This window comes from Mytilus edulis, chromosome 2 (assembly GCF_963676685.1).
Source record: "Mytilus edulis chromosome 2, xbMytEdul2.2, whole genome shotgun sequence".
NCBI lineage: Eukaryota > Metazoa > Mollusca > Bivalvia > Mytilida > Mytilidae > Mytilus > Mytilus edulis.
Genome location: NC_092345.1, coordinates 69898423 through 69926351, shown reverse-complemented (window position 1 = coordinate 69926351; position 27929 = coordinate 69898423). Strand labels below are relative to the sequence as shown.

Here is a 27929-nt window from a genome sequence, read left to right as displayed (position 1 = left end):
ATAAGAAAATTAAATACATTTTAATATTTATAATATGGATATAGAAGAAGAAGAAAAAGAAGAAGAAGAAGATGCTTTATTTCCATAAAATGGGCTCACAAGGAGCATAATATAATATCATTGTAATATAATATTCTTTTACAAATATAATAAACAACACAAGTTACAAACACAAATAAGAAACAACAGTTATCACATATTAGTATATATATAAAACCTTTGTCTCAGGCACACCTCTGGAAAGTAACAAAAAAGAATACTGTGAGTAGGCTAAATATATCTAGCTGAACTGCAAGAGGCACCTAGGGACGGTGCTATATGGCATGGTGGGTGCATATTAAAATGTGTTTCGGGACATTAATGATATGGTAAGATATTGTAAGAAGTTGCACATAAATGGTATGTCATCCTCGTGCCTGGTGCAGAGGAGTCAGTACTATTTAAAGTGACACAACTGCAAGAGGCACCAAGGGACAATGCTAATTGACATGCCAAAGTGCACAAATTACAAAAAAGATAAAATATTACCAGTTAATAAAAAAAATAATAATATCGCAAACAAGAAGGTAATAGAACTTGTACGATGTGTCCTGTACCCCACCATGCCAACCTTGTGCCTAGTGCAGAAAGCCTGATTAAATATTTATCTTTAAAGTTATATTTTATCTTCATCAATTAACTCACAGACATATATCAAAATATCAAGATTCTCTACATTAAGAAGCCATATCAGTTTTTGACTAGGAATCAAATGCTTAAAGTTTGGGCATAGTAAGTCAATAGTGGAATTCAAATAATTTCTCTTATCTTGTGATGATGTACATGAGAATAAAAAATGTTTTTCATCATCAACTTCATTTGAGGTGCACCTGAGACATATTCTGTCTTGTCGGAGAGTACCCTGATAGCGACCTTGTTCAATTCTTAGTCTGTGAGAAGAAATACGCAATCGAGTGAAATTTCTCCTCTGCTCAGGTGATTGTAATATAGTAAGGTATCTTTCAAGACCAAAATGAGTCTTAAAAGTGCTATAGCTACAAAGCTTCCCATCAGCACAATTGTGCATTTGGTTTCTCCACTGTATTTCATAGTGCTCATACAAAAACTTTTTAATTAAAATTTTGAATCTAAAGTTGCTTGCAAAGGTTAGACTGTCAACCCCATTAATTTGTTTTTGCAAATAGTTTAAAGATCCATACCAAGAGGGAATTTTTGATTCAAATAATAGCTTTGACTCTAAATATGCATCTTTTAGTAAGGGAAAGGGTGAACCCAAATTTTCAAGCCGGTGCCAGTATCTGATCATAGATTTGGTGATATCAAAATGTAAAGGAAATCTCCCAAGTTCTGAAAGAGTGGCAAGGTTTGTTGCTCTTTTTCCCACACCTAGTAATAATTTACAAAATTTCATATGTAATCTATCTGAAAAAAGTTTAGGATAAGCTTGATCAACTGTAGAAGTCTGAGAATTTTTTTTTTTTTTGAAAGGATTAAAAAAGCCCCAAATTTCCGAACTATACAAAAGAATGGGTTTAATTGTATGATCAAATACATGGAGGCTGTTTTTAATATTGGGATTCAGTGATAAAAAGTCCTTTCGTAGCTTGTAGTATGCTTTCAATGCCTTATTGTACAATTCCTTCTGAGCAAAGGAAAAAGATCCTGATGCACTAAATGTTATACCTAAATATTTACAATGTTGAACACAATCTATCAACATGTCATTAAAATAAAAATTATGTTTTATATGCCTGCCTGCTTTGTTAAATACCATCACCTTAGTTTTTTTTAGATTAATTTTCATACACCAATCTTTACAATAATTATTTAATTGATCAAGTTTACACTGAAGCCCCTTTTCCGAGGAAGAAAAAAAAATGACAATATCGTCAGCATATAATAAACAATGAACTGGCTTTGAGTTAACCAAGACTGGATCAGGTGACTTTTCTAGATAATCAGGGAGATCATTTATAAATATTTTAAACAAATTAGGACTCAAAGTATCTCCCTGTTTCACTCCCACCTTAGTTGGAAAAAGGTCTGTAACTCTATTCTTTAATCGAATACAGGATTTACTCTGGGCATACATACTCTTAATTATATTATAAAAATTTGTACCCAGCCCAATGTTTAATAACTTGAGTTTTATACCTGGATGAATGACCGTGTCAAAGGCCTTTTGGAAATCAACAAAACAGGCAAACACTCTACCTTCTTTAGTATGACAGTACTTATCGATAATGGTCTTAAGTATGAACATATGGTCAGATGGTCGCGCTTTCCTTGTGAAGCCAATTTGGCTATCTTTAATGATCTGATATTTATCTAAAAATTTGCAAAGACGGGTGTCAAGAATTTTATTAAAAAGCTTCCCCAAAGCATCAGTAATAGTTATTCCTCTATAATTATTAGGATCAGATGCATCATTCCCTTTATGAATTGGGAATATGTAGCCAATAGTCCAGGGTTCTGGGTATTTTCCATAAGAGAGGCAATTATTAAAATTTTTTAGTAAACAAGGTAACAAAGAGGTTTGACCATATTTTAGCATACTGTTAGAGATGTTATCCAACCCTGCTGCTTTATTAATTTTTAAAGATGACAAAGCAGTAGATATTTCGGTTTCAGAGATCCTACTATCAAGTTCATTAAAGCACTTTCTTTTTTCAAGAATATTTAGCTTTTCCTCCAAAAATTGCAGTCGTTCTTTAAACTCATCTTTTGGTTCTGTCAAATTTTTAAAATGATTCAACCAATCAAATGGTGCGACTAATGCACTTTTATCATCCTTTTCCTTACCCTGAAGTTCATCAATCAATTGCCAGTACTGCTTAGGGTTTTCCTCGTGCAGTGTTTCTATCTGCTTCAACAAAGACTGCTTGTACTCTCTGTATTTGTGTTTTCGTGCCTTAGTATATAAGCGCTGTAGTTTATAAAAGTGACCTTTAACAGCAGGATCTCTGGGAAATCGAGAATAAATTTCCCCATAACTAAATAGGTTTTTTCGCAAATATGCAAGATTACAGTCAAACCACTTTTGGTGTTTAACCCCCTTACCCGTTTGGGCTTTACGCCTTTTAAGGGAAATATTGGCAGCAGTTTTAATAATGTCTGTCAATTCTAGAGATGCGCTATCAATTGCATTTTGGGAATTGATAGGCTCAAGTTTAAGGAATTTTTCAAGTCGCTGCTGAATTTCTGCCGTAAAAAGGGCATCTTGAAAAAGAGCTGGTGAGTCATCTGACCATATGAAACCTGGTGACATTTTATGAGTATTAACACTATCACAATCAGTTTTTAAACAATATTTTGCAGACAATGACCATTCTAACAAACAATGGCAGTCTGATAGTGTTGGTATAAAATTACATATCCTCATATACAAAATTTGATTTAGGATACTCTCCGACACTAAAACATAATCAACTGTACTAGCTCCATTAGGTGTATAACATGTTAGACCACCAAAGGTGTCACCAAGAACTCGACCATTTAGAATCCTTATTTGGTTACTAATACACAAGTCAAGCAGGTCCCTGCCCCTTGAGTCAAGTTTATCATCTTTGCTCCTTCTTTCAAGAATTTGTTTATCGCTGAAATAGGAGTGATATAATGGAGAAAGATTATTACTGTCATCTATGATGAAATCTGCATCAGAAGCCACTCTGGCATTAAAGTCCCCACACAATAATATATTACCCTGTTTTTGATAGGAAGCAATATCCTTTTCTAAACATGTAAGAATATCATGGTCAAGTCCTTTGGAATATGATGACCCCTCTGGTGGGTTATACACAACACATATAAAAAGATCTTTGTCAAATCCAAAGAATTGTTTTTCTAATTTCACCCACTGAAAATCTGGGATAGTTGATTTTAGAATTTTCACATGTTGCTTTAGTGAGGGCTTGCGTAGTATTGCAAGCCCTCCAAAATGCCTGTTGTTATATTTAGTTACAGGTCTACAAATAAGATGACAATGGAATGACCCTATATTAGTTATATTAGAATCATACCCCAAGTGGGTTTCAGCAAGGAACACTAGATCTAGATTTTCTATATGTTTCAAAAAAAGGGGGTCTTGAATCTTGTTGTTTTGTCTTTTTTTTAGACCACCCACGTTCCAGAAGCCCATTTTAATGGAAGATAAATTATCACAAGTCATTTTACAAAATAAAAGAGTGTCTTTAATTCTATCTTATAAATTTTGAATTGTATATATATATTGAATAACTTGTTTTAATGATTTTAGATATTAATAAGGAATTTGAATATGAGATACTGGCTATCCTAACTCAATATCTTTATACTACAAAATTTTAGGGTTTTAGCTACATGTACATGTGATTGTGATATGAAAGTAATAATACTAAAAATATTTTCACAACTGATAGAACAATGTTTTATCATAAACACACAGATATTTATGCATATAATATAATATATATATATATACGAGTTGTAGCTAGCATACTACATATGCATACACACACAAAAGTTTTCATAGCTAATTGTTACATAGTTGCAGCAAGGTAAGATGTAAAATAACGACAAAACAAAACAAATACAAAATATTAAAAAAAAAACAACAACAATACCCTGATATAATAATATTATTCAATATTTAGAAATTATGTGCATGTGAAGTAGCTGTTGTGCATGTATATGTAAGTGTCCCCTCAAATAAACAAGAGACAAGAGGAAACAATCTCTGATAGTTCCCCTGTGAATATTTTTTATATTAAAATAATGAGAAAAAAAAAAAAAAGCAAACCAACTAACTGACTGATATTTGAAGCAAGATTATTTCCAGTTTATCTTCTTGTGCCCCTACCTTTACCTCTTGGCCCCTTGGATTGGGACCGCCCTCTTTGCTGGGTAGGCATAGGAATATCAAGGGCCCAATGTATTGCTTTTTTAATATTACTGGCCAAAATAGACACCCCTTTTGTAGATAAGTGGAATTTATCATCAGCTAATAACTCATTGATGGGATTTCCCTGTAACAGCATATTACTATGTTCACAATATGTCACACTCGTGACTTCATTACCAATAACTGACTGTTTAACTAAGGCATTTATGATTTGGCCATTTGTAAAAAACCCAATATCATCTTTTCTTGGGGTAGTTAAAGAAATGACAATTTTAGCAAGTGACCATTTGTAATGAATTAAAGATATTAATTGATCAAGTTCATCAATACATTGCTGTGGAGTAAGATGTTTCAAGTCATTTGTTAAAGAGTGCAGTACAACCAAATCTGGTCGGTCTTCATGTGAAGTGACATAAGCTACTGTTTCTTTTAATGTATATTTCACTACCTTTTCCACAGTAGCTGCAGTAGTCAGCTTAGCCTCGTTAATGGCTTTAATGTTTGATGTTCCTAGAAAAAGAACTTTCGGTTTGCTCTGTGTGTCATTCCTATGTTGCTGTTGATTAGTTGCTGCCTTATTACTAGATGTCTCCTTGGCCATGTTAGCATCAAGCTGGGCAGCAATATGATTTTTAAGTTGGATTACTTCATCCTGGGCTGTGTCCAGATTTGTTTTCAGTTTACGGATATTTTGTGTTAATTGCTGTATTTCCTCATCTTTCGCCTTTACTTTTTCGGTGTACTGATTGAATTCATATTGGGAAGTTTCACAGGATTGCTTTAATTGCTTCCTTGTTTCATCAAGCAGTGATTGTAAACTTTTGATGTTTACTTCATTATTTGATCTTTCTATTTGAATGTTACCATCCTGAATTTTTAGTTGGTTCTCTAGATGTAAAAGCCTATCTCGAAGTGTCGATATTGTCTTTTGAAGGGAGGTAACCTCAGATTGGTCTTTAGCTCTAGGGTTAGCCTTTATTATGGTAGTTAAGAGTTTCACAAGAAGTGGTGATTGCTGTGATCAATTTGGTATAATCATTTGATTGTTGGCTTGCTGTTTGCATGATCGCCTCAGTTATTGTTTTTTCAATACGACAAAAGTGGTCCACTAAATTTGTGTTTTCAGACTTGCTACATGTAACGGTAGGTGTATTTGTGCGCTCATGCACATCCTGGTGTACGGTGGATTTGATAGATGTTATTGAATCATCAAGCTTGGATGAAATTGTGTTGTCGTTTACATCTTTTAAGGTTTGATCTAGGTCAAACTGTTCCTCTACTGTAGCATGTGTCGTGTATGTAGCATTATCAATCACCTTGGCTAAGATTTGTGTCAGGACAGGAAAGTGAGAATGAACAAAGGTCATGAACTTAGATCCCTGAACCCTGATTGTCCCGGTTGTAACGAAGAATGTTATGTTGAACTGCAATGCTTGTTCCTTATCCAATATTTCGATGACTATTGAATTATTGTTATTGTTAGGGTCGGACCAAGTTGTCGGTACATCATACCATTTAATGTCAAATTTATCATTATTTCCCATGTGATCGTAATAGAATAAATCAAGGGTTTTAATCCATGGGTGAATGCGTTCTACATTTGTGAAGAAGGTGATCATTCTGGCTTCTTTTTCGTAAAGGTTAATATCTATATCTTCAAATAAGCACTTCTTTGCTTTACCCGTTCGTTTGTGAAGGATCTTTGGAAACATTTGCACTGGGTAATCTTTATAAACTTTGTCCATATTAAAGTCTATTATATCTTGTAGCTCGGGGCCTCCTTCGACAATGTTTTGATCAAGACCCGCCATTTTGTCTGTTTTATCACACACGTTTTGCATTTGGCGTAAATGTACTGATGCGAGAATTATGTTTGGATTGTAATAAAATAAACTTACAACTCCACAGATGGAATTTAATCACTTTTGTCCTGTTATTTGTTGTTTGCACGGCTATCAAGAGTTAGGATTGGCCTATTTATCAGGACGATTTCCTTGCTCCCGCCATCATATATAAGGGGAGGTCTACGTATGTTCATAGCAGAGACAAAGAATGTATTATATGTCTCTGTTCATAGTATACAGAAATGCGAAAATAATGGAATATAACAGAAGACAAAATGATAACGGACTTTGAAAAAAAGAGAGGGCTTAAAAATATTGTCCTGTCTCTATGTACCTATATGACTTTTGATGTCATTTCGTAAATTCTCCAGACATAAACTCTTTTACAAAAGTTCTTCCTAAAAGAGATACTAGTAACATACTTTCAACTTAGCTTAAAATGCCTGCGATTTCGCTTTTAAGTCAAACAGAACTTCCGGTTTTAAACTTGCACATACATTTCACAAGAGTACTCGAGGACAGCACAATAATTATCGGGTTGATAGAGACTCTCTCTATAATATAGCAGTGATCGCCTATGAGAAGAAACTTGAAATTGATAGTTTATAGCAAATACACTTTATTTATAGGATACGTATGTTCAAGGTATACAGAAACACGAACATAATGAAATTTAACAGAAAAAAATAATAATAACGGACTTTGGGAACAAGGAAAAGGGCTGAAACTGTTTCCAATTACCTTTCTGAAATGTGTTTGTTTCTTGTTAAATTACATCTTCTTCGCTACCGTTAAAGGAAGCAACAAATTTATTATTAAAAAATGCTTATTATATCCTCAGGATGTAACATTTTATTTACTTTCAAATTTCATCCTAGCCCCCCCCCCCCCTAAAAATCAAATGATAGCTCCCCAACGAAGCCATCGACATGATAGCAATTATGTATGTAGTGCCAAATAACCTCGATCCTTGGAAACGACAATTTTAAATACTACTATGAATATAACTACATACCAAATACCATTGACAGTTCATTAGTGATTCCCTTAAAAGTTAGTGCATGGCGGATCCAGAACTTTTCGTAAAGGGGGCCCCGCTCCAGTGATTCCCTATATAATATTTTCCCCCTTTCGCCCCCCCCCTTTTTGCAGTGGATCCGCCTATGCAAGTGTCTTAAGAATAAACTAGAGTTACTTTTGAACATGTAAAGTATGCGAAAGTATCAAAGTCAATTAACCGTGATCAGGGGGTTGGGCAAAATACTCAATGGAAATAACATGTGCTAATGCATACCAAATATCATTGACCTGTCATCAGTGGTACCCTTTTAAGATCAAACTGACCTAAGCAAATGGAAGGCTATCCATGACCTAAAGTTGTTAGTGTCTACGTCATTTGGTCTGTTGCGAACAGTGTCTCATTGGCAATCACACCACATCTTTTTTATACGACCGCAAAATTTGAAAAAAATTTCGTCGTATATTGCTATCACGTTGGCGTCGTCGTCTGCGTCGTCGTCGTCGTCTGCGTCGTCGTCCGAATACTTTTAGTTTTCGCACTCTAACTTTAGTAAAAGTGAATGGAAATCTATGAAATTTTAACACAAGGTTTATGACCACAAAAGGAAGGTTGGTATTGATTTTGGGAGTTTTGGTCCCAACATTTTAGGAATTAGGGGCCAAAAAGGGCCCAAATAAGTATTTTCTTGGTTTTCGCACTATAACTTTAGTTTAAGTTAATAGAAATCTATGAAATTTTGACACAAGGTTTATGACCACAAAAGAACGGTTGGGATTGATTTTGGGAGTTTTGGTTTCAACAGTTTAGGAATTAGGGGCCAAAAAAGGGCCCAAATAAGCATTATTCTTGGTTTTCGCACAATAACTTTAGTTTAAGTAAATAGAAATCAATGAAATTTAAACACAATGTTAATGACTACAAAAGGAAAGTTGGTATTGATTTTGGGAGTTTAGGTCCCAACAGTTTAGGAATTAGGGGCCAAAAAGGGACCCAAATAAGCATTTTTCTTGGTTTTCGCACCATAACTTTAGTATAAGTAAATAGAAATCTATGAAATTTAAACACAAGGTTTATGACCATAAAAGGAAGGTTGGTATTGATTTTGGGAGTTTTGGTCCCAACATAATAAGGGGCCCAAAATTAAACTTTGTTTGATTTCATCAAAATTGAATAATTGGGGTTCTTTGATATGCCGAATCTAACTGTCATGACTGTGTATGTAGATTCTTAACTTTTGGTCCCGTTTTCAAATTGGTCTACATTAAGGTCCAAAGGGTCCAAAATTAAACTTAGTTTGACTTTGACAAAAAATGAATCAGTTAGGTTCTTTGATATGCTGAATCTAAAAATGTACTTAGATTCTTGATTATTGGCCCAGTTTTCAAGTTGGTCCAAATCGGGGTCCAAATTAAACTTTGTTTGATTTCATCAAAAATTGAATAAATGGGGTCCTTTGATATACCAAATCTAACTGTGTATGTAGATTCTTCATTTTTGGTCCTGTTTTCAAATTGGTCTACACTAAAGTCCAAAGGGTCCAAAATTAAACTTAGTCTGATTTTAACAAAAATTGAAATCTTGGGGTTCTTTGATATGCTGAATCCAAAAATGTACTTAGATTTTTTATTATGGGCCCAGTTTTCAAGTTGGTCCAAATCAGGATCTAAAATTATTATATTAAGTATTGTGCAATAGCAAGTCTTTTCAATTGCACAGTATTGCGCAATGGCAAGAAATATCTAATTGCACAATATTGTGAAATAGCAATTTTTTTTTAATTAGAGTTATCTTTCTTTGTCCAGAATAGTAAGCAAGAAATATCTAATTGCAAAATATTGTGCAATAGCAAGATTTTTTTTTTAATTGGAGTTATCTTTCTTTGTCCAGAATCAACTTAAATCTTTGTTATATACAATATACAATGTATATTCACTTTTTACTACCAACTGATAAATTAAAATAATCTTTACCATTCAGTGATAACAAGCAGTTTTTTTTACATCTTAATATTTTATGATGTATTTAAATGAGTAGTTATTGTTGCAAACTCCATTAGAAATTTTAATTGAGATTAGTTTTGGAATAAGGGAAAGGGGGATGTGATTAAAAAAATTGGGTTCAATTTTTCTCATTTGAAATTTCATAAATAAAAAAGAAAATTTCTTCAAACATTTTTTTGAGAGGATTAATATTCAACAGCATAGTGAATTGCTCTAAGAGAAAACAAAAATATTAAGTTCATTAGAACACATTCATTCTGTGTCAGAAACCTATGCTGTGTCAACTATTTAATCACAATCCAAATTTAGAGCTGAATCCAGCTTGAATGTTGTGTCCATACTTGCCCCAACCGTTCAGGGTTCAACCTCTGCGGTCGTATAAAGCTACGCCCTGCGGAGCATCTGGTTTATACATACATTAACAAATGTGGATGCCGTCGTTGCTAAGTCTTTATTTTTCGACTTTTGGACAAATTGATGAAAAGCAGTTTTTTTTCTCTCCATAATTTAAGTTGACGTAAACAGTTTTGTAGCTCCTTTTAATTTGTAAGAATTTATATGATTTTCGGTTTACTGATAAAAATATAGCAATTTGATATAATGGACCATCATACAAATTGTTCTTAATGGGACTGATATTTTTTCCCACTTGGCTTGAAGTCCCCTAATAATCAAATCAACGGTGTAAGGGAGGCATTTCTAGATATTCCAAATACATTACAATTGTATCTGATTTTATGCAATTTATGGGTCCTTTAATTTTGGAAATAAATATATTCTATTCTATTCTTTTCTATTCATTACATCCATAGGACAAACATTGTTTTTTAAAGAATAATGCTGTCTAATGGGAAAGCACAAGGAAAATTTCGATGTTTTCACATCTTCATGAAACATTGAAGTTATGTTTGAAGAAGTTATCACCATAGGCGGAACCAGGAGCGGCCCCCTCCTTTCGTGGGAAAATTTGGATGGTTATACAGGGAATGACTGGGCCCCCTCTTTTAGGTCAGCCAGTGCCCCCTTCCTATTCAGGAAAAGTATTAATGATAAATTCGTTCCACTTGAAAGTTGCATTTTATGTTTATTGGTTCATTTACATTTTGAATACATCTTTTTCTGCCCTACCCACGATAGGAGGGTTGTAATGCCCTTTACCGTCGTGCGTCAAACGGTCATTTTCGGCTACCGCTAGTGTCAAATTGGTTAAAATTTTACCGTGATTCGTCAGATGTCTCAAATAATTATCGTTACCGTTATTTTTGGGAAAAAAATAGCGTGATTCGTCAAGTTCAGCTGATTTTTTTATCGTCTAAAAGAAACTACATTTTATCGTCATGCACTTAAAATTAAGTAGAGTGGCATTATGTTTTTTGGTCTGTGCGTCCGTATATCCCACTTCAGGTTAAAGTTTTTGATGGAGTTGAAGTCTAATCACCTTGAGACTTAGTACATATGTTCTCTAAGATAAGATCTTTCCAATTTTAATGCCAAATTAAAGTTTATACCTCATTTTCACGGATCACTGAACATAGAAAATAACAGTGCGAGTGGGGCATCCGTGTACTTTGGACACATTTTTGTTTCATTATATTTAAAACCAGATGCTCCGCAGGGCGCAGCTTGATACGACCGCAGAGGTCGAACCCTGAACAGTTCGGGCAAGTATGGACACAACATTTAAGCTTGATACAGCTCTGAATGTGGATTAAAATAGTTGACACAACATAGGTTTCTGACACAGAATGAATGTGGTCTAAGAACTTAAACTTAATTGGACATTTACCTATTATGGACTTTTTGGTCCTATATCAAAAATCTAAATACATGGTTAGATTCAGCATATCATAGAACCCAAAGAATTCAATTTTTGATGAAATCAAATAATGTTCAGTTTTAGACCCTTTAGACCTCAATTTTGACCAATTTGATAACCAGGCCCAAATATTAAAAACTAAATACATGTTTAGATTCAGCATATTGAAGAACCCCATATATTCAATTTTTGTTGAAATCAAACAAAGTTTAATTTTGGACCCCGATTTGGACCAACTTGAAAACTGGGCCCATAATCAAAAATCTAAGTACATGTTTAGATTCAGCTTATCAAAGAACCCAAAGAATTCAATTTTTGTTACAATCAAACTAAGTTTAATTTTGGACCCTTTTGACCTTAATTAGACCAATTTGAAAACAGGACCAAAAATTAAGAATCTAAATACACGGTTATAGATTTAGCATATCAAAGAACCCCAATAATTCTTTTTTTGATGAAATCAAACAAAGTTTAATTTTGGACCCTTTTGGACCCTAATTCCTAAACTGTTGGGACCAAAACTCCCAAAATCAATCCCAACCTTCCTTTTGTGGTCATAAACCTTGTGTTAAAATTTCATAGATTTCTAATCACTTATACTTAAGTTATTGTGCAAAAACCAAGAAAATGCTTATTTGGGACCTTTTTTGGCCCCCCAATTCCTAAACTGTTGATACAAAACTCCAAAAATAAATCCCAACCTTCCTTTTGTGGTCATAAACATTATGTTCAAATTTCATAGATTTCTGTTTACTTATAATCAAGTTATTGTGCGAAAACCAAGAAAAATGCTTATTTGGGCCCTTTTTGGCCCCTAATTCCTAACCTGTTGGGACCAAAACTTCCAAAATCAATCCCAACCTTCCTTTTATGGTCATAAACCTCGTGTTTAAATTTCATAGATTTTTATTTACTTGTACTAAAGTTATAGTGCGAAAACCAAATGACGACAACGCACCAACATCATACCAATATACGACCTAAAATTTTTTAATTTTTGCGGTTGTATGATAATAGTTCCGGTCACAACTGTGTAGCTGTACTATAAGATTCATAAAACAGAGTATCTAGAAAGTCTAACAGTCCAGAATAGGAAAAAATCGGTCAAAGTCTACAACTCCTAGCAAAATTGTCAAATCAAAATGATGAGACTATGAAGTACAAGTATTTTGCAAATGACAAAATGCTTATTAAATAAATGATAAATGTGTCCATGGGACATAGATGATGCCCCCGTTTATTTTTTTGATTTTGTGTGCAAGTTTCAGAGCATTTGGTTAATAAGGCATACTTAAGTTTGTGTAGCATTTCTATATGTTGTACCGTCACAACATTGTCCAAGGTTAGGATCCCACTAACATGTTTAGTTTTCTAGTTTGAATAGTTTTACATTTGACATTTCAGGGCCTTTTATAGTGGACTATGCAGTTTTGGCTTTGTTTATTGTTGAAGGCTGTACGGTGACCTATAGTTGTTAATTTCTGTGTCAGATGGTCTCTTGTTGAGAGTTGTCTCATTGGCAATCATACTACATCTTTTTTTATGTTAAGAGAACAGAAACTAATAAAAATTAAGCAATTTTTCATTTGTAAAGGGGCACAACTCTAGAACTGTTAAAGTGACACCACCAAAATTAAAACTTAAACCATGTTATGTGGTAATGAGCACGACAAGCATTGTGTACAAATTTAAAACATTTGGTTAAGGCAAATTAAAGTTAGAAAACGGAAAGTAACCATTGCACGCATGTACAGACAGCATAGGTAAAACTTAATGCCCCCTTCCCTAGAGCGGCAGCATACAAATACGGTTCCTCTTATGGTGCTCTAATGATCTAGGATGATTGATTGGCTTAAAAATAACAATATTTGGGTCAGCACCTCATAAGGAACATTTATGTCATGTTTGGTTTTATTCCAATCAGTTGTTCTCTAGAAGAAGACATTTGAATGTATTTCCCATAGGGTTAAATGTTAAACTAAGTCACCTGCTAGTGGCCATCTCATAAGGAACATTCACAGGGGCGGATCCAGCCATTTTAAAAAGGGGGGGTTCCCAACCCAGGATAAAGGGGGGGTTCCAACTATATGTCCCCATTCAAATGCATTGATCGGCCAAAAAAAGGGGGGGGGGGGGGTTCCAACCCCCGGAACCCCCCCCCCCCTCTGGATCCGCCACTGATTCATGCCATATTTGGTTCCATTCCATTCAGTGGTCCTCTAAAAGAAGAAATTTGTATGTATTTCCGATAGGTTGCTACATTGGCTTATAATTGCATCATTTGGTCAGCATCTCATAAGGAACATTCATACTATGTTTGGTTTCATTCCGTTCAGTGGTTCTCCAGAAGTTCAAAATGTAAAAAGTTAACTATGACAACAGACATCAAGTGATGAGAATAGCTAACTTGGCCCTTCCGACCAGTTGCACTAAAAAGGACGAAATATAATTTATAGTTCATGCCAAAAACTCCCGACAATCTCTCTATATGTCAGCCAAATTCTAACTTGATCTGTGTTTGGTGTTAATAAGCTTCATGTACAAGTCTCGTAACATATGGTTTAGGCAAAGTTAAGTAGGAGTGTGGTAGCAATGTTCAGCAAATTCAGCTATTTTTCTCAATTTATAAAAGTATATAACTCAAAACTAGTAAAAGTGACACTACCCAAATCATAATTTGATATGTGTTTTGTGTTAAAAATCTTTGTTTATAAGTTTCATAACATTTGGTTGAGGCAGGAATAAAATCCAATTGACATGGTAAAACTTTATGATGCCAGCTGTCAGTCTCTCCTTGTAGCAAAGCATACAAACAGTATGACATGAATGAACATATTAAACCTTGATCTTTCTTTAGAGTATTTGGGAGAATAGCAAATTTATTTACATACAGCCTGACAACATACTAAACTGGAAACAAAATATAAAACTTCTATATTAAGATTTAATATTCAAACTGGACTGTCAAAAAGAAGTTTTTAGACAATCAATTCTTCACAAGTCAACAATAGTATCACTCATTCAGCACTATAATAATTTAATGTCCATAAGATGATGTATGTATTATGACTGCTCTTCAGCCAATTTTTCTGCTTTAGCTACGACCTCTTCAATTCCTCCTACCATGTAGAAAGCTACTTCTGGTAAATGATCTAATTCACCTATAAAATATAGCAAAATTCAACATTATTATTTATTGTTGTATGAATATTAATCTGTTTATCATAGATGTTTTTACCAAATAAATATTCTATTAAAAGTAGATTTTTCCTACATCATCATATTCAAACTAACTATAATGACTTCAAACAGCTTCATCTATAATTGATGATTTAACAAGAATGTGTCCATAGTACACAGATGCCCCATATGCAGTATCATTTTCTATGTTCAGTGGACCGTGAAAAAGGGGTAAAATTTCCAATTTGGCATTAAAATTAGAAAGATCATGTCATAGGGAATATATGTACTAAGTTTCAAGTTGATTGGACTTCAACTTCATCAAAAACTACCTCTACCAAAAACTTTCTGAAGCCACACACACACGAACGAACAGAGGCACAGACCAGAAAACATAATGCCCACAAATGAGGCATAAAAAGACAACTTTGATGCTGTTCATAAGACATTTAATGTTCGCAGACATCTATCTTTATATATGCTTATTTTTAACCCATTAAATGTGAAATCAGAATCATATGACTGTTTCCCTGTGAATGAGAAGAACCAATCATAAACCAATTTAAGTAATTTAGTTATAAAACATTTTTATGAAACAAGCTATGAAGTATAAAGGTTTTCTACCTTCTGAAAAAAAAAACTAAGAGAACTGCTTTCAGATAAGCTTCTCATTATCTTGCATTCTACAACATAACTTTCAGACAAGACAAACTTATCTTGATTTTACTGAAATTCAGATTCTGATTAAATGTCTACAGAAAATTTACATTTGTTTTCATTCTAATTTAAAAATTTCCATGTGTACATTAAAACTTGTAATTAAGTTGTATGTTTATCTGGACTAACCTGCCATAATTTTCTGGAATCCAGAAATTGATTCTTTGAGTGGTACATATTTTCCTTCTGATCCAGTGAAAACTTCAGCCACTTGGAAAGGTTGTGACAAGAACCACTGAATTTTTCGGGCTCTAGCTACTGTTAATTTATCTTCTTCTGATAATTCATCCATACCCAAAATGGCAATGATATCTTGTAATGATTTGTAATTCTGAAAGCAAAAAATATAACTTTTTTTTCATTTTAATTAACTCCTCAAAAATATTTAAACAAATAATATAGATGAATACTTAAATTGATTTAAAAGAAACAATAATTATGGTATAACCCAAACAATTTGACATTTATTGATGGAATCAAACATTTTTTCGTTCCTGAAATTTTGATCAGCAAATGTCTAATATTTGTCTGACAAACAGCAAATTTGTCAGATTTGGCTAGCACATTTAGCCAACTTATTTTACTTGATTACAAATGGAAGCTTTTCCAAGAGTCACCACTACCTTTATAAAAATAACAAGAAGAGGTTTGATTGCAAATATGACAAGTCTCCACCAAAAGAAAAACCTAGACAATATAGTAAGCTGTAAAATGCCATGTTAACAAAATGTGAAATCATACAATAATTAACTTTACAATATTTTACCTGTAAAATTTTTTGTACGTTACGGGCTACTGTATAATGTTCTTCTCCTACTACATATGGATCTAAAATACGTGAATTAGAATCCAAAGGATCTACAGCTGGGTAAATACCCAACTCAGCAATACCACGAGATAACACAGTGGTGGCGTCCAAATGGGCGAATGTTGTAGCTGGAGCAGGATCTGTCAAATCATCAGCTGGTACATAAATAGCCTGTTAAGTGAAACAATTCATTTAACATAAACAATGGTAGTTATGATTAATAAAGTCAAGAATTAGAAGATTGTTGTCTTCTGTCAAATAAAGTCATTGGTTAAGCATAAAAAGCAGACACAAGTTTTTTTTAATATATATAGATCTGTGGAAATATTTACATAACATCACTTGAAAAATACCTCCTAGAATTTTGAACTTGAAAAATTCAAAATCTTTTGAAGTGTGCACATGTAAATACATTTATCTGAAAAATTGCATCTAGTAAATGATTTATGACAAATGTTTTGTTGGATAAATGGACATCTGCTCCCTGTTGAAGACCATACCTTGACCTATAATGGTTTAGATGACTTTGATGGAGCGTTGTCTCATTGGCACTTATACCACATCTTCCTATATCTATTCATTGTAAAGGGTGTCTGCCTACCTGTACTGATGTGATAGAACCTTTCTTTGTGGTTGTAATTCTTTCCTGCATAGTACCCATGTCTGTTGCTAAGGTTGGTTGGTAACCTACAGCTGATGGGATACGACCCAACAAAGCAGATACTTCAGAACCTGCTTGTGTGAATCGGAAAATATTGTCAATGAACAACAACACATCTTGTCCTTCCACATCACGGAAATATTCTGCTACAGTTAGACCAGTCAGAGCAACACGGGCACGTGCTCCTGGGGGCTCATTCATCTGTCCATATACCAAAGATACCTAAAGTGAAATTGAAAAGAAACAAAATGATTATTTTTGAACAACAAAAACTTGTTTGTAGTATGTTATAACATACTACCACTCTTAATATGCATGTTGAGGTTTCCAGTTCGCAAGGAGTAACAATAGTGAATATATTAAGGTTTGTCTTTTTATGCAGTGCGTTTTACAGTTACCAGGTAAAATGTGCACTTAATTTCTGTAGGAAGCAACAGAATGCTCCCAAATGTTAACATGTTGCTGATATAATACCTGCAATTACATTTATGACAAAATTATGTTTTAAGAAAAACTGTCAATGGAAAGCTTTGTGTTGTAAATATTTGACCTTTTTATTTTTAGATAATACAAATACAAGTGTATTTTTTATGCATGAAATAGTTACACAAAATTTAAAAGAAAATTTTCTTTGGGGCTTTAAAAATCGAGACTTTAGATGTGCACATTAGTTTGTTTTATTAACCCTCTACATTAGCAAACAAGAAGCACATACTGGAAATTATCATTTTTGCCAAGTTTTCTACACAATTTTTTAACTTTACAAGGCAAACAAGTTACATTATTCTTGAACTAATAATATTCAAATAGCTTTTAGCTTCCTGTAGAATGAAACATTTTGCCTATTCTAGTCAAATTAAACAGAAATAAACAGATTTGCTGCCTCCAAATTGGTCTTTTCATATGTTAATAAATACCTTGGATGTGTCGTCTGTCAAGCTAATAACTTTAGATGTGATCATTTCATGGTACAAGTCATTTCCTTCACGAGTTCTCTCCCCTACTCCTGCAAACACTGAGTATCCACCATGAGCCTTGGCAACGTTATTAATCAGTTCCATAATCAATACGGTCTTTCCTACTCCTGCTCCACCAAAGAGACCTAGTGATTATCAAAAATAATTAGTATGTTTTACAAGATTTCAGCAGTATACAAATTACAAAGTGCATATATATACATTAGCAAATAGTACATTCGTTATAATATATGATCTAACGTGAGCTTGACAAAGTAATCCCTAGACTAACATACATTTTGTACCTTACTCAGCCATATTTTGTACAATAATTGTAATGATGTTTTCTGAATGATTTTTTCCTCCATATATGATTATATCTAAAAGAAATGTCGCATTATTGTTACATGTAATATTAAGCATAATTTAAGAGTATTTCATGTTTGCAGACTTGACAAATAACTTCGGTAGAAAGATGAAATTCAATTTCCTCAGTTAATTTTTGTTTATATAAGTGAAAAGGAGTAAGCTTTGAAATGGTCCTATTTGGCCCCAAATATATAGTCCATTGTTTCAAGATAAGGAATAGACTGATCAGAAAGTTAAATATTACTATTTTTGTCCAGCTTTGCTTATAAACACAGTCTTCATGCTGAATGGCAGCCCAGGCCAACAGAATCTAACTAAAAATTTTCAAAAATTGAGCTCCAGGCCTGTAGATTTAACAGTTCATCGTGAAGACTGTAAACATTTACAACCCAAATAAACCAACTTGATTCCTATGAAAGTTCAGAACATAATCTGGATTTCAACCACACTTTTGTCTAGGAAACAGAGTGCAGGGTTATTTTAATCAGATGTGTGATATGATAAAATATGAAAAGATCTTAGACAACTTGTGTTTTGCATGTTTCCAGTCCATAAAATCAATTGAAATTAATATGTTTTCAATCGAATTCAAGTAAAAAAATTAAGCTAATTCAACGAATTCAAATAAAGAGATCCATTTTGTATCTAGTCATTGTTTTAATTAAGCCTTCATGTTTGAAAATTAATCTAGTAATAGGGGACCATATTCAATCTACTCTTAATCAATTTTAAAATCCTTATCAAACAGACATGTGTAAACTTGCTGTCAGATTTAGATAATCTGGAAGCTTAATTTGTGGTATCAAAGGTTTTAATTTACAGACAAGCGATTACAGCAGACTTGCATGTAAATAGATTTCTCTAACAGTAACTAAAGGTTCCAAGGAGACTTCATCACTTCCTGCTATTTATGCAATATTAACTAATGTTGATTTTATAAAGTCAATAAAGTGTTAAGGAGACTGAAAACTAGTACATGTATATTAAGCCATGTTAGGAACAAAATCGTAACTAGAAACCCTTCAAATATTTTTGAACAATTTTATTTCAATTTGCCTTGCTAGAGGTTTTACAAAAGAAAATCTTTGATAAAGTCATGGTCATTAGTGGACGCCAAGTGATGAAGCAAAGGTTTGTACTGGCCATTTAAGCCAGAAGACCTAATAATTTCAAAATGCATTCATATACATATAACCAGACTATATAGCACTGTAATTACCATCAAACATGTTTACTGCATGTTTTTGTTTACCATATTTGATTGACACTTACCAATTTTACCTCCCTTTGCATAAGGAGCCAACAGATCTACAACTTTAATTCCAGTCTCCAGTACTTCTTGAGTGACACTCATGTCTACAAAATCGGGAGCTTCTGCATGGATAGACAAATATCTGAAGAAAAAATAAACTCACACAATTATGATTATACTAATGTGTTATTTTGTTTTTGATCTGCTGTGGTCTGGACACATCTTTTAGCATACATGTACATGTAGCAAGTACAAAGAGTGCATACACTTTGACTTAAATGTCTAGCCTTTTTGTTATGTTTGAATTTATGTTGAAAATGTGTCACATGAAGGTTTGACTTCAAGTTTCAGTGAGTGTATCACATAAACTTTACATTACCAATAATCAATATAAATGAGATAATGGTCAGATTTACCTGCCACATAGACATGAACACCATACAATCAAGCTACACAACAAATAAAATTACCCTTTTACTTATACTTTCAGAAAGAGTCATGAGCCTGTAATTCAGTGGTTGTCGTTTGTTTATGTGTTACATATTTGTTTTTCATTCATTTTTTTTATATAAATAAGGTTGTTAATTTTCTCTTTTGAATTGTTTTACATTGTCATTTCAAGGACTATGCGGAATGGGCTTTGCTCGTCGTTGAAGGCCGTACGGTGACCTATAGTTGTTAATTTCTGTGTCCTTTTAGTCTCTTGTGGACAGTTGTCTCATTGGCAATCATACCACATCTTTTTTATACTAATTATGAAAATGAAACAACATTGACCAATGAACCATAAAAATTGAATACTATTTGCTCTAATGCCATAGACACCAAATCAAACAACTGTAGGATTTTGTTTTTTTATCCATTTTTTTAAATTATTCTTAGGCCGTGTTCACACCAAACGCCGTGTAGAGTAAACATGTTTACAATTAGTTTAGTGTAGTGTACACTGGTTTCACATTACATTTGTTCACATCTATACACCTTGTTTAGCTACCTGTACATAAAATTTGTTCCCACTTGTAAACTATATGTCATTTAAATGTTCATTACGTAGAACTGAATTCAAAATTTTTGGACAATTTTTCTAGCGGTAAGGGAACAACCATTTGTCTTCAAAAGGGGGTGGGGGTGGAAATGGAAATATTCCGATCCCCAATTTGATAAAAAAAAAATGGTCATACATATGATAAAAAAATGTATTCTGAATCGAGAGTTTCCCCATACATTATAGTGTTAAATATTGAAAAAAAAGTATTTGATCACCAGCATCGAAAAAAAGGAATAAAAAGGTACGCGCGAAAAAAAATCTGACTCAGATAAAAATAATAACCCTCCCCCTTTTTTTTTAAAGTTAAGTGGTTGCTACTTTATGAAAGCCATTTTTATTATTTGTAGTAGTTTGAATATACTAGAGATGGCTCGATTACGCATTAGAAAACGTTAGCTGCAGCAGCGTGCTTACAGCCGAAAAAAAAGGATTGAGATATTAGGGATCACTACATTTTTATCTTTTCTGTTTGTTTCAAATGGTATTTCTTCTCCAAGGAGTATTTGGTAAAGGAATAGGGTAACGGTTTTTTATTTTATTTTAAGTGTTATTAAACGGATCTGAGATACTAGACAAACATATCATTTACCTCACACTTTTTTTAGTCATGCATGCATGCGTGAATCGTTGTTTGAGTAAAGACAAGTGGTGAATATTTCTGTGTACGTCAAGTCGATTCGGGAAGACCTTTTCAAATGAATTAGGCAGCAACTATTAACTTCATTTTTTGGGGAGGGGCTGGGGGTAGGGCATGGGCATTTGTTTTTATTCAGGACAAATTTTGGTGACAAGTCGAAATCAATTTTAGCATTATATATAGTGGCAGCTGAGGGTGAAAAAAAAAAAAAAAAATCAGGGCCAAAAACTGGAAACATTTTTGGTTTCCAAACAAAATCCGTAGCTCACCACCCCCTTGCCTTTATGTTTTATACTCAACTATAATAGTCCCCACCCCGAAAATCAGTTGGTTCCTGCCTTATGGGTTTCGGCAATGATGCTGCTTTGAGTCTTGATCAGGGGTTAATAAAGTACGTTAAATTTTTTAAACAAAAAAAAATCTGTAAAATTTAGACAATAATTTCTGTAAAGAACTATACTAATAATTATCAAAAATATCAATTTTACTCAAAAATAGTTTCCTCCTTAAATATATACACGGTAAAACTAATGTCCTAAATGCCTAGTTTTGTGTACACTTAACCTACACAAGGTCTACATTGACTATCGACAGTGTGTAGATAAAACATGATTTAAACTACATGTAAACATTGAGTTTTATCAATGGGAACGCAATTGTGTTTAGTTTACGTGTGAGTTACACTAACACAACACCGAATTTAGGTCAATGTGAACACGGCCTTAGTTGGACGTTTGCATGTTATTGTCCTGAAGGTTTCTTCAATTTGCACATCTTTAATTTAAACATGTTAAGTGAAGTAAAGGAACAAGCAGACAACTCATGACTGTTGAGCATATGATCTGGAAGTTAATAAAATACTTACTTGTCTGTGTTAACTGGTCCTCTCTCATCAATTGGGTCCCCTACAACATTAATAATTCTTCCCAGTGTAGCTGGTCCTACTGGAATTCTAATTGGATAGCCTGTATCTATACAACTGGTTCCACGTACCAAACCTTCAGTACCATCCATAGCAATTGTTCTCACAAAGTTCTCTCCTATACTCATAAATAAAAAAAATATACATGAAAAAGCTGAAAAAGAGAACATTATTCTCACCGTAAACTTGAGAGCAAATTAAACTGTTCATGCCAAGTTATTTCTCATGGTTATAATATAACAAGTACAAAATAAAATGTACCTAACATGTACATAGTTATTCAAAAAGTCCTGGTTATTGATTTTCTTTTCAAGTTTCATCAGGTTCATGTAGGAGTTTAATAAAAGTGACTTTAGTAAGTCTCGATTGCTGAAATCATCAGTAACTGATTCTTTACATTACTGGATATAAAATGACAAAAAAACAATGTGTGTTTACTGCACTAAATATGCAAACCTTGTGCTATAATATATCCATGTTCAATGAGCCTTATTTAAAAAGTTCACCACATAATGGACAGTTTTCACAATTGAATTGTTTCATATTTTTCATGTCCAAGTCTTTTATAGCGGACTATTGGGTATATTGTTTTTCTTATTGTTGAAGGCTGTATGTATCCTAATATGAGGCAGGCATTACCTGTGAATGGGGACGAAGTCTATGATTTTTTTTTAAATCAACAATGTTAAAAAGAGAAACGGAAATACTGTAACGTTTCCGATTTTGGTTCTGTTGTTAGGGATTTTACTTGTGACGTTATTTAAGTTATGACGTCATAGTCAATGTAAACAAAGAAACGCTGTCATCAGGTAACGTTTTTTAATAACAAACATTTTTTTTTAAATGAATTAGTATTAGTTCCTTTCTTAGACTGCTATTGAATTTTCTACTGTAATAGGGGACTTCGTCCCCATATAATTGACTGATTTGAACTTGTATAGATCATGATAGATAACTCTAATCACATATCAGTGTTCCAGCTAGGCCGTTTTCAGAGGGCGCGGCGCCCGCCCTTTTCCAAGTGGCGCCCTGTGCCCTTTTTACAGTTTCCAGGGCGCCCTGCCTTTTTTGAAGATCGATTGCATATTAATTTGCGTATTGATATGATACGCTAATTACTAAATTTTACCTGGGGAAAAGATTATGACTTTGTTTACCACCCCAAGCTAATCAATGGTTACAACTGGTGTCATAATCTGTTGTTATAGGTAATCCGTTTATCGGATGGGTCATTAATGATCATCAACATTAATTCGTTCAAATAGAATCGGTCAGTCGGCAATTATCTTTGAAGAAATGTGCACACAACAACTTGGGCACAATTTGCGATGTTTACCGTAGTTTCATGGAAGAAACGTATTGACAGAAAGTTGGAAAACCATTATAAACTCGTTGAAGACATTGTTTTACTTGTTTTCTGTAAAATAAACAGAAAATTCGGACGTATTTGTCATTGACTGCCTTCATTTGTGATACGAAAATAACAAAATCGGCCGCCATATTGTGATCATATTTACATCATATTTACGTACTATTTATAATCCTCCAAAGAAGGAGCACACCCGAATAAAGAAAGATAACTCAATTTGATTTTTTTCCTAGCATTGAGTAACCCATTTACATATTCTAAAATGTGGTTCCATACTTCTTGCTTAAGAATATATATGTTTAGGTATTTATTTTGAGTTATGGGAAAAGTTAAAGAGGGTCTTAGTAGCAGTGTTGGTAGGGTGCCTTGGTCATCTTTTTCTGTATTCTTTATTTTTGATACTATTTTTCACTGTTGCTTTATATCCTAAAATTGTGAATTTACTGAGCACAGCTGTTTTGTGCTGTATTGCCATCAAGCACAGCAAGGGTAGAAAGGTGAAACTGGTAAAATGTGGTAGACCATAGAAACAGTATGAAACAGATCTCCTTTCATAACATACTGCATATAAATTTCAACTGTGCCAAGCAATGATAAAAAAACTTGTGTGACAATAATAATACGCGCAAGCTGCTTGACAAGTTTTTCAACCTTAAAAGTAGAAAGATAGAGTTCTATATGGGCTAAAGATGTTGTTCTTGTATAACCTTTTCATATTATCATATTGCGCGTTAAATGCCCTTTTTCAGGATTGGCACCCTGCCCTTTTGAAAACCTAGCTGGAACACTGCACATCTCTTTTTTTTATAATGTGCACTAGGTTTTAAGGTTAATGAGATCACCTTTATCCTGAAAATGTTTAAATTTAAATTGAGTTTCTATGTGAATCTTGAAATAGAGCTTAAAAAATAATTTTCGTGCAATTTAATAAGGTCACATCACAATGTGCTGGTGGAGTACAGCCCAAAAAAAATTGGTTTTAAGATTATCTCGTTTAAAAAATGGGTAGGTAGGATGGCATTTTTTTTTTATCTTCTTCAGGTCTAACACATGATGGACTTCAGATGACTCTAAAATTGGACAACTCAAAAAGTAATATCAGGCCTTGTGGTCATAAAACTTTCAAGCGATTTTTGTACTCGGACTCAAGAATCAACCAATCAAAATGCTGGATTTCATGTTTCGAGCATGATTTCTGTGCTCCGAGCACTGAGCAAAGTTTTATGCCTTCAAGGCCCGGTCCTTTAGACTTATTAATGTTTAATTGTTTGTGGGTTATCTTAATCATAAATAAAGTACCTAAATGCTGAGCTACTTCAAGGATGAGTTTTGGTGTTCTGTTCTCTACCCTCAAGGCATTGAGAATTGGAGGGAGGTCTTCATCAAACTGGACATCCACAACAGCTCCAATGACCGACACCACACGGCCTTTTGCTGTTTTAGTTTGTGCTGCTGCTGCGTCTGCTGCATAGTAGCCTATCAACGAAAAAATGTATGCAAATCAAAGCTTCTTTTATTATAATCAAGATTTTTATGTCCAGATCAAATATCAATCAGAGAATTGATTTCTTACAGTTAACAAGGTAGTTTCTAGGGTTTCACCAAATACCTACATGTATATATATATGTACATGTACAAAATTTATGTAGTTGTATGTTTTTCCAAGAATATCTTACATTTCGAACAATTATAATGCTGTTTGATAAACATAGTAAGTGAATGTGCCAGTTGAAGGATTTTAACTATCTGCTGAAATGTTGTTGACTAGAAATTATATTTATAAATGTTCCATATATCTAATTCTTATTATTTTAATTAATAACAACAATATAATCAACATAAAGAAATAAGTGGGATAACCAGGTTGCCACGTAAACAGTCCTCCAACATGGAGTTGTGTTAGACATTTTCTAACAGTCCCAAAATTCCGTTTAAAAAAATAAACTGGCAATAGAATTTTAGCTTAAATTAAAAATTTTGGTTTTTGCATAGAGAAAAAATTCGGGTAACGGGTCTTGACCTGTTCATTTCCTTTCTGTTAAAACAAAACAACATTATCAAATAAATATTTATTGAAAAAAATATATTCTAACAACATCAAAACATGTATTCATGTATAATTTAACAATCACTATCAATTTATTTTAGTTCGTCAACCTGTTTAAATTCGTTTAGAAATTTCAAGGTCAATTTGTTTACATAAGAAATTTAAGTACAGCGGCGCCGTCTTTTAAACTACTGCTAAATTTAATTGTTCATCATTTCGTTACATCAAATCTCCATGTCAACTTATTTGAAACAAAATACACTAATGACTGTTTTAGTTTAGAATAACCTTTGCCAAGGGCGAGAACCGATGCAAATTTCTGCAACCGGCTTCATTTGATCATGGATTACAGTCTGAAATATGAGTTTGCAATGTTAAATGAGTGATCTTACGTGTGTTGAAATATGCTGGAAGGACTTTGATAGCTGAAGCTGGAACTGCTGATGATGTAAGGCTATGCTGTGTAGCCTTTAACACTCCAGCACATGCCCTTCTAGCTGCATGCATCATGGCGACTGTGAATTTAGTAACATCACGTGACTGCACGGAACTATGGGATATTTTGAATCCATGATATCTCGGCCTATAACAAAATCGGTCTATAACAAACTCGGCCTATAACATAATCGGCCTCCCAAAATCGGACTATACCAAACTCGGACTACTACAAGAATATAAGTATAAAGTTGGTTGTTGTTGTTATTGGAAATTAATTTTCAATTCTTAATTTAAAATGAATATTTATCTACAATTAATTTTAAATAATTTATTTTTGAACATTTTTGAAGGGGATAAAAAAAAAATTCGTTAACAAGATATATACACCGTGTATCATCAGTACACCGGATATAGGTACTAACCAAGCGGACATGATCGATTTTTACCTTACAAGGTTACGAAGATCTTTGTTTTGCTTTATCAATATTCAATGTACATTTCTCAACATTTGAAATTCCTGCTCCCAAATAATTTTTGCATCGATTTTTTTTTTCATAAAACAACTTTGATATTTAAATAAGAACAATTAACTTGTTCATGCGCAAATAGTTGTGAAAGTCAACACCCACTTTCAATTTCGAAACAGTTGTTGAGACATTTACATGTTTTTTTCTGACAGAAACCTAATACAGGGCAACAGTAATAGTTACCAATCATAAACCTACCTGTGATTACTCATTCCTTGAAACTGTTTGGGTAATAAACAAGTATAAAAATAAAGTTTTTGTGTACGGTGTACAACAACTTAACTATGCACCGTACATAAGGATTTATGTGGTCAGCTAAACACCGTACACAACGCTTCTTTAGGGATAAAATATCGAATAATAACATATGTATGAAAGATTTCAATGCCAATTATTGAAACAGCTATATATATATTTTATTACATACACACATTGACCTTCTATCCGAGAAAGAGAGTTGCCATGAATATAGAATTATATCGGATGAGACGAGAGCCAACTTCTTTTACAAGTATTTGCACATGCTTTTAGTAATCCCTCTTGTTTTGGGGAAATAATGAGACATCTCAAATCATCAACCTACGAACAAATCATTTCTTAAAGCAGCAATTATGTTTAGATTGAAGTACACATTGATATTATGTGAACAAAACGAAGATTTTTCGTTACCGTGTAAGATCAAAATCGCTCACGTCCGCTTGGTTAGTACCTATATCCGTTGTACGATGATACACGGTGATATATAAAAGTACAAAAAAACTTCTTTTTGATATTGATATATTGAAAATTTACCACTGATTTGTCTTTTTAGTATTATTATTTGTAATAATGTCCCTCTCAGAATAAATTCATATCTTAATTGATTATGACACCATGCCACGTGTATCGTTGACACCCTTTTAATCAACATACTAAGTTAAACAAACAACCGGCACATGTACTGTTGCCACCAACAGTACATGTGGTATGACTGGTACGAGATTTCATGGTGACGGACGTGTTTTTATATGGTGGTGGAAAATTCTACTTTTATCATTTTTTATCTACAGACAACAGATGCATAATATACTTTTATGTCATGAGTGACCCTGCATACACATAAATATTCATTTCTGAACAACGGTGAAAACGAATTTTACCTTTTATTGAGAACTTTTTACCCGAGAAAGTGAAACACATGTGGCAGCCATTTTGAAAATTCAACAAACTTTTTAAGAAATTTTATGATACATCACTAGCAACCTATATTTATGAACTAATTTCGAAGAAAGATTAAATATATATTATTTGATTATAACCATCCTGAGTGTACTTTTAACTTTTTATACAGTACGTGAATATTTCCGAGCTGTGAAGGACCGTGTGTAAATAAATATCCTAACACAGTGATCAACTACAACACGATTTTATTCATTTTAGCATATTATCTGGAATAAA

General features: G+C 33.3%; 2 protein-coding genes across 2 annotated transcripts; both read right to left on the bottom strand.

Moving 5' to 3' along the window:
- Positions 1–1302: 1302 nt before the first annotated feature.
- On the bottom strand, positions 1303–6690 carry LOC139510989 (uncharacterized). Its single transcript, XM_071297553.1, has 4 exons — positions 6121–6690; positions 4844–5894; positions 1928–3993; positions 1303–1386 (listed from the first exon to the last, which is right to left on the bottom strand). Exons 1-4 carry the CDS (start codon positions 6688–6690, stop codon positions 1303–1305), a joined length of 3771 nt encoding a protein of 1256 aa, XP_071153654.1.
- Positions 6691–14484: 7794 nt separating this feature from the next.
- LOC139512793 (ATP synthase subunit beta, mitochondrial-like) lies at positions 14485–26081 on the bottom strand. Its single transcript, XM_071300709.1, has 9 exons — positions 25920–26081; positions 24779–24955; positions 22054–22228; positions 19524–19645; positions 17844–18028; positions 16867–17148; positions 16224–16436; positions 15587–15788; positions 14485–14721 (listed from the first exon to the last, which is right to left on the bottom strand). Exons 1-9 carry the CDS (start codon positions 26035–26037, stop codon positions 14624–14626), a joined length of 1572 nt encoding a protein of 523 aa, XP_071156810.1. The 5' UTR covers positions 26038–26081; the 3' UTR covers positions 14485–14623.
- Positions 26082–27929: the final 1848 nt, after the last annotated feature.